Source organism: Archocentrus centrarchus, chromosome 17 (assembly GCF_007364275.1).
Source record: "Archocentrus centrarchus isolate MPI-CPG fArcCen1 chromosome 17, fArcCen1, whole genome shotgun sequence".
NCBI lineage: Eukaryota > Metazoa > Chordata > Actinopteri > Cichliformes > Cichlidae > Archocentrus > Archocentrus centrarchus.
In genome coordinates, this window is record NC_044362.1 from 24221683 (window position 1) to 24230217 (window position 8535).

General features: G+C 39.6%; 2 protein-coding genes across 2 annotated transcripts; both read right to left on the reverse strand.

The window, feature by feature from the left end:
- Nucleotides 1-1147: 1147 nt before the first annotated feature.
- Nucleotides 1148-3098, reverse strand: admp (anti-dorsalizing morphogenic protein). Its single transcript, XM_030752903.1, has 5 exons — nt 2804-3098; nt 2555-2691; nt 2350-2466; nt 2045-2234; nt 1148-1569 (listed from the first exon to the last, which is right to left on the reverse strand). The coding sequence occupies exons 1-5, from the start codon at nt 3096-3098 to the stop codon at nt 1148-1150; spliced, it is 1161 nt and encodes a 386-aa protein (XP_030608763.1).
- A 1704-nt stretch (nt 3099-4802) lies between these two features.
- Nucleotides 4803-8148, reverse strand: pnhd (pinhead). Its single transcript, XM_030750975.1, has 5 exons — nt 8072-8148; nt 7601-7874; nt 7014-7195; nt 6018-6076; nt 4803-5060 (listed from the first exon to the last, which is right to left on the reverse strand). The coding sequence occupies exons 1-5, from the start codon at nt 8096-8098 to the stop codon at nt 4910-4912; spliced, it is 693 nt and encodes a 230-aa protein (XP_030606835.1). The 5' UTR covers nt 8099-8148; the 3' UTR covers nt 4803-4909.
- Nucleotides 8149-8535: the final 387 nt, after the last annotated feature.

Here is an 8535-nt window from a genome sequence, read left to right on the forward strand (position 1 = left end):
ACTACTGTAAGGAAATACTGTGAGGAACAAAAACTAAAAGAAGCTGTGGTTTCGTTCGCTAATGCTCATGTCCCTCCATCCTCAGTAATTCCTATATTTATGTAGACATGGATTGTTTGAGAAGGATGACATGGCTTCCACCCAGGAGAATTTTCAGATCCAGGATCACTATTCTCTGGCTTCCTTTTTAATTTTATTTTTTAAGTTTTAATTTCTAGTTACTGGAAATTAAGGTTTTAAGGGAAAAAATGTATATGTTACAATGCATGTTAAAATTCTGATCCGATCTAGGTTATCAAATTGTTGTTATGGTTATGTCTAATGTGAGCAGGATCTGGAGTCTTTTTCTTGAATATTTTAGACAAAATTTGGGAGATTATTTTTCTGACAAAGAGGACCCAAATGCAGACCACAGAGACACTTCTGACAGGCAACAGGTGAGCTTTAATAAGCTAATAAGAAAAATTTACAAAAGTCCACAGAGCTGGAAAACATAAGGACTTATCACCCAAAAAAACAAAACAAAACAAAACAAAAAAAAACATGAAGTATTAGAAACACAAGGCACACTGACAAAACAGAGAGAGACATAAGCAAGGAAAGACAGAGCAGGATAAAAAGGTGAACACTAAGAAACACAAGAAATTACTGTAATCATACCTGGGAAAACAAGTTAACAAGCTAACAAAAGTTAGGAAACCAAGATCAGGATGGTAAAAATGCATTTATGCTTTTCAACCCACAATTTACTGTGGGGTGAAAACTGTGGTCACTGAAGATTACAAGGGCATGAGATTGATACAAGGGCCGTTTTAATTGTTGTTCTTCCATAATAAACAAGACTTTCATTTACAATATGTAATCAGACTATTTAACACAAAACATAAAAAATACACATTTACATATTTATTCAATATCCCTTCCATTATTTAATATCCATTCCATTACTGTCATATATTATAATTTATTAATATTTACATATATTACAATGTCACATGTAGGACTGGGCACAGTATTCACTAGTTGCAACTGACGTTTCCAGGGTCAGCTGACCAAACTCTATTTACATTGTTGCTGTTGTTTTTTTTTTGTTTGTTTGTTTTTTGTTTTTTAACCTTCACAGTCCGATACCAGTGACAAGTTGATGTTATTGGCACCCACAGCTTCCAGCCACCATGTCATTATATTGTTTTAACACCACATTCTCATCATCATCAAAGAAGAGCAAGTTGATGGAAAAGAGCTTGTCGGGGACACAGCACGGCGTGCCAACGCCTTTGACCAGCTTCAAGGCGTGGATGATGGACTGGACAGTGGCGTGGTTGGTTGGTTTCATGGTCTGACCCAGAGGGAAGGGGCAGGAGCCTTTGCAGTAGTACGCGTTGTAACTTTTGGGTGATACAATCCAGCCCGACCAGCCGATCTCCTCAAAGTCTACATTCAGGGGCAACCGCTGGCAGTGCATGGGCACACCTTCTGCATCAGAGCCCAGAGAGCGAGCGCTACGGGAAGGTGGACCTGACATTGGGACCTGGGGCAGGTCAGAAGTGGCAGTGGTATCATCTAGATCTGGAGAGAGAAATTCACCAAGGTTTCAAAAATGCAATGTTTGACATGTTCCTTAAACAGAAAAGGAAGCTATCAAGCAGCTATAGCAGAGTTTGATGTGAAGCATTCCACTTTAAACCTTTTCAGGAAATGGGACACACAAAACAATGGCTTCATCAATCTGTTAAATTATGAGCATTCTGCCATAGGCCACATTCATGTGAATATTTCATTCAGATACACCCACGCAAGGATGGACAAAGCTGCTGGATGTGCCGCATGCATGTACAAATATTGTAAGCTCTGACTTCAGTGAATTATCACTGTGCTTATGATTCTGGAGACTCGAGACTGGTTTCACTTTAACCACTATAATTCTTATCCACACTGCTACTTTCAACAGTAAGGCCACATAAAATAAAATAAAATAAAATAAAATCTGCACTTGGAATATCACTATCATTGGGAATAACTGACATTAAAGTGGAAATCTCACCTTTGCTCTCGAGAGGATTAGAGTAGCGGCCATCATCAGTGAAGAGAACCAACATGGGCTGTTTGCTGTGGTGGTGGTGGCGTCCTGAAGCAAAGCGGATCAGTTTTTTATCCATTTGGCTCCCTCCCAGTGTCCGAACCACCACCTGAAGTCCCAGGTTGGTACCCTCATCAACCATCCAGGAGCGGACCTTCAAAAAGAAGTTCATAAGTTAATTAAAACACAGCAGTCTACACTGTCCAGTGTTAGCTTCAGGAAGTTTTCTTGTTTTGTTTTGTGGGCTATAAACAGAAGGTGTTACTTACTGCTTGTGTGATTGTGAACACTTCCCAACCAGAAGAGTGGACTGGGATGAGTCGAGAAGAAAGCAGCTTCTTCTGTGTGAAGTTTTTGCTGGTGTCAAGCAGCTGATAAACACTGACCTGAAAGAGCCGAATGAATGCAGACGGTATTAAAAACAGCTGTTCAGCCATTCAGATTTGATAACTGGTTTACAGTTGGTTTACATACCTGGCTGAAGTGATGCCTGTTGAATGTCAAGGTTGCCTGAGGTCTCAGTTTATAAAGATGGAGCTCTGCAGTGAGAATCTTCTCTGTTCTTGCAACCATGGACAAATTGAACCTGAACTCCACCTGATCACTGTGCACTGTAAAAGGAAAGTGAATAATTAGGGATTAAAACAGACCTTAATAGGCGTATATTCTGTCTTCCATAGCAGCCCTCCTCGCACACACAAGCGGTGACAAATCGGATCTTACATTTGTCAAAGAAGCTGCGCACAGTGTTCCCTTCCAGAAGATGTGGGTCCTTGGTCACACCGTCCACATCAGCAACCGCGTTGTACAAATCAAGCATGTACTGAGGTGGCTGTTTGTACCCATGAAAGGCAGGAGGGTCCTCCATCCCGAAAACTTCCAAAAGTCTCTTTATGGCAGCTGAGCGGACTTCCTCTGACCCTTTCACGGGGATAAAAGGATTCTCCAGGTAGTGAAGCGAAGGTCGTGCAGCAGCCGTGCACAGCAGAGTGGCAACGATGATGACGAATTTCAGCATATTTGTTGTGTCAGTAAATTCCTGGTGAGCCAAAGTTTCCGAACTCCGCAGCTGCGTGGAGCGACACTGGGATCCTGGAAGGACGACTTTTATATCTAATGCCCCCGTTCCCTCTTCAGTGCCGCCAGTCCCTCGGTAAACAGTAGTAAAGATGCTATTTGGTCGCAAATGTAAATCACCAATGAGCGAATGTAAACGTAGTCTAATGGGGGCGTTAAAAGGTGTGAACATGACTGTGGCTTTCTATACAGCCTGCGTCTGGCAATAGGACCTCGAATAAACTACCATCAGCCTATGAAAATCTAAATTCTTATTGATACGAGACCATATTGTAGTGAAATCCTGTGCATTATTGTTAATCATATTTAATAATGAGGAGCCTTGATGATTTTTCTAAGAGACAAAAATGTAAAGCTGAAGATAGAAAAAGCTTGGAGCTGATCTCTTGAGGACATCCTCTCACAGCGGGAGGCTAACTGCGCCTAAATGAATCAGTTAATTTGGAATAGCGGGCACAGTGTCTTAGATGAAACCCATTACTTTGACAAAGAGACAAGTGTTGCTGGGAACACTCAGTGAGATTTACATAAGCGGTGGTTCAGCTGGATAATCATCAAATTTGCAGTTTAGTTTTTGAAAGAACCACAGCATCCAGCTGGGCCCATCACACCGATCGGAATCTTTTTTCTCTTGCACAAATTAATTAATCTCTACAACGTTATTATTTATTTTTTCTTTATCTCTCCCGCCTCACTGTGAGGCAAATGAGCCTTAACATTAAATTAAATAAAAAAGGGAAATTAAATTAAATTTCCTCATATTACATTTAGGAACAATAATATCATAGCAATATCATCCACTTCCACAAAGAAATACTATTTAAATACTTCAGTTATGGATGGATTCAGGCCTGTATGTAAATCGTGCGTTAATCATATTTCAAAACCATTTCTTGAAAACTCGGAAGTAACCATTTGCTGTCTTTGATCTTTATGCACAATTAAGCAGGCACAAAAAGCAAACTGTAATAAACACTTAAAAGATCAAAGTATTTCTACCTTGCAGGAAAGTCATAAAACGTGCCTTTAGATGACAAAGTTAAGTGTTCACATGCTGGTATCGAAATAAGGCTTGCACGTGTTTTTTCAAAGGCACATTTGCAAAGTTGGTTTTCTTTTTGTTTTCCTCTTTTCAGACCTTCTTCAAAGTTTCTTAATGGAAACTTCAGCGATGCAGTGATTTTATTCTATTGCATGGGGAGGTAGAAATGTCTAGACTGGTCAAAACATTTAAAAAAAGAGATTCAATTTTTGTGTTTTATGATGAATCTGGAGAGAAACACACACCCAAATATCTTTATATTTGATCATGACATTAGTTCAGTTTTTTTTCCTCCTGAATTTATTGACTTACAGTAAATCCTAAAGACTGTTTTCTTAGTTTGCATAGTTTTCTTTTTTTTAATTCTGTGAAATATACACGCATTTAAAAAGGCTCACACACTCACGTCACATTTTTCTTAATTTTTCATGTTAGATCTCGGATCTCAGATCTAAATCTTAAACGTTTTCCCATCATGTTTCATTTGCATTCTTAGTAAATTTTGTACAGTGGCACAAGTCCTCAGACATTGTTGTATTAAATTTATTTACAAATTTACCATCTTACATATATTACATATAATACAATAATACTTTGGGCAGCAAGTTCCATTTAAAATCCGCTATCACAATGCGCTACAGCCACTATGGGCCAAATTTTGGGAGCCCCTGAAAGTCTTTCAAGTTATTTTCCAGCAGAGGGCGCTGCGTTTAGTTTCGACAATGGCAGGAAGTGATGGACAGGATTGTACGAATCTGCCCATACTGGTTGATGAAGCTGTGGCTCTCATATCCCTGAGGAACACAGGAACTGGAATGCCTCTCAGACCACAAGTGGCAGATTTCTGGATCAGTTGGACTCCTACAACAAAAAATATAAAAGCATAAGAAGATTAAATTCACTTTATTACTACAAGCAGCATTTCATTCATCTCTCAAAACATTTTTTTCAAATAGGAAAATGTACAGAAACTATAGTTTCTGTATCTAATGTATCATCATTGTTAATGTAACTATACAGCTACAAGTATGTGGTACAATGTTATACCAACATGGTAAGGAAGTTACAGAAGGATAACTCCTGCATAAGCATTGTATGTGATACTAATAAACATGCCTATATTTGCATCACATCAATGCAATTCATGCAAGATAGCAATATTTACATTAAAGACAAGTTAAATAAATCCCACTGATACAGAATGAAATCTGTCAAAATATATGCATTTATGCTTTTGTTTGTGCAGCATTTTTCTTCCTTATCTGTGAAATCAAGATACAGTAAAGAATCTGAAAGATAAATTTAGAATGTGGACCTCTGCATAGTTTGTATTATAGTATCATTACAAGTCAACTGTAAGTCAATCAATTATTGAATTAAATTAATTTACAAATATGTAATTTTTACACATGTTGCATTTAGTGCTGAGCTAATTTATTAGACCATCTGTTATAAAAACAAGAAAACACAAATATATTAAAAAAAATTGCCAAAAACTTGTTTAAAAGTAAAAATTATATTACTACTTATTAGGCAAATTCACTTAAGCACACTGGACTTCTCCGAGAATTCAGAAATTAATCAAGCAATTACCACTGAAACAAAAATTTCTGTTCATTTATTTTGATATCATTAAGATGAGGCAATAACACTGGGTGTCTGCGAGCATCTCAAAACAAAGCCAAGGGTGTAAAAAGAACATTTGGTGTAGGAATTTACCCAGAAGCCAACATGCTGAGAGCAGAAGGTGTGAGAGCTCACAAGTAATTGTCATGAGGTGTGCATGAGGCAGTGTGGAGCAGCTGTGTTCATACATACCTGAGAAGACATCGGTTTCCTGTAGTGCAGCTTCCTAAACATCTGCCCACATCTATTTCCTGAGGAAAATTAGCAACACAGAGAGAGAGGAATCAGCTCACAGCTGCTCACAAATATTTACCCAGTTGCGTTGGGTTCCAGCTGCTGTTTAGCATGTTTAGCACCGCTTTGATTCAACACCTGCAAAGGCCATTTGTGTTGGGGCGCCATTCACACCTTTGTTTCAGGGACATAGCAGACCACCAAAACTGAGCTGAATACTTCAACTTAAATTCTTACTATTTATTGGATAAATCACATGTCAAAATCGCAAATACTGGCTTACTTTGCAGTCATACAGCTTGTGGAAAGTTTCTTTTACGATGAAGTTTTGTGAATTGTTTAAAATGATGAGGGAAGAATCCTGTTTAGTCCTTACGGGCTTCAATATACTGTGCAAATTTGATTTAATTGTGCTTTCAAATCTTATAAGCAGGGCTGGGAATGAAATAAGTAGCTGTAAGGGGAAACATCTTTGGTGGTGCAATGGAACGTGTTTGAACAATAAAGTGTTGTGAGAGGATTGACCTGGTTAGACTTATTCGCCTTAAAAGAAATCAAAATTGTGCCAGAAATTCCTGCTCTACTTCTGCTACAATAAAAGCCTCAAGTCTGTGCTTGTGCATAAATAGCATGCAGAACATGTTGATGTACTTCGCACCCAGGATGCACGGAGCTGGGCAGTGTGTTGTTTTGATTAAGTGCTGTCTTCCACTTGTCTACAGTGAACAAAGATACTTAATTATTGTCTGGCACCTGGTGGAGCGCCATTTCCTCTCGACCTCACTACAGTAGTGTGAAACTGCAACCAAGCGTGAATCCTTCTTGCTGTGTTAACCATGTCATGCTAATCAAAGAGAAGAAACTCTGTTTATTGTGAAGGGCTGGCTTTAAAAATAAAATTGAAGGGGGCCGAAAAATGAACAGATTTAGTAAGAGTTTCTAGATTACACTTACTTTGAGCTTCTCTTCTTTGACTCCATCTGCATGGTAGACTACTTCATAATAATACTCCACGTATCGGACCCTGTAGCAGCTTTCCTTCAGCTCACAGGCTGCCACAGTCTGTATGAGATCCACTTTGTTGGGGGTTTCCACCAAGGCTGATTCAAACTTTGTGGGGACACAGGAGAAGCCATCTGTGAACGATTGATAGTAACAACAACTTAATTATGATGTGTGAAATATTTCTTTTTTGATAAGTTTATTAATGATGAAAAGTCTCTTGATCAACCACGTGTTTTGCAGAGCTTCTGAAAACCCTTTAAACTCAGCAGTACACAGCCAATGCCAATCAAACTGTACCTGTTAGGTTACCTATTAATAGTATAGATTTGTGTCTGGCTGATGATGAATATTAATACCACGAACTGGTTTATTATGTACTAAATACAAAGTAAACCGACTGTCAATCATTTGTAATTGTACTGGCTGCTTCATGCTCACTTACACACGTCTTCCTTACTTTGTTAGCCTTTTGTATTAGGCGCGCGCGCGCGCACACGCACGCACGCACGCACACACACACACACACACACACACACCTGGCGAGCCTTTCGACTGGGAGCATCCTCCCACGTCGATGACTGTCTCGTACGGTGTCTCGGAGTAGTAAGTCCTCAGTCCGGGGACACGTATGCACTGGGTTAACTTGATCTCACAATGACAGTCCTCGATGACCTCCACCTCTCGGGGTCCCTCGAACAGAAGAAGCCGGTCCACGCGCATCCCAGTCGGCTCGCACACATGAGTCGCGCCGCATGAAGGCAGCTGGTTCAGCGGACCCGCGCTCTCTGAAGTAGCGGGTCCAATCGTCCTCTTTTATGAAGTCAAGGAGAAATTATTGTTTGAATCAGACGGGGAGAAACACGTTCCCGTGTTTTTACCTGATGCATTTGAAGTAGCCTCGGATTTATTAAACAGTTTATGCAAGGTGACCCCGCAGATTTACAAAGCATCACTTTTTCTGTGTTGTCATTGCAGCTGATCTCATTACGACGCAACAGTTCACTTACTTTTTTGCTCCTGAGAAAGTCCAGCATTGAAGAATATTTTGAGTATTGTTGCCTCCCAGCTTCGTACGGTGGTGTTGTTGGGCCCCCACAATGTGATCTGCACATGCCTACATCTACGCTGACATGACTCCCTAAAATGTCTGAAGAGTGGAAAACAGATTTAAAGGCAGACGCTGAAACACGTTTATTCTTTTAACTACAAAACTTTAACCTCATCATTGAACTTTTAATCCTGTTTTAACACGTTAAGCATCAGTGTGATGAAATATCAAAAGAAATCTTGAAACCTTTAATTTCTATAGAGGGCACAGTGGAAAGCATGTGAACCCAATAAGTGGATTCTTGAACGTGTAGATGAATGTGCTTCCTTGCCTTGTCCAATGTATACAAAGTGGCTCTGCCTCTTGCAGCACGCTCTTTGTGTAAACAGGTTTCTGTGGTCTGTGTGTTTGCTCAATGCTCCC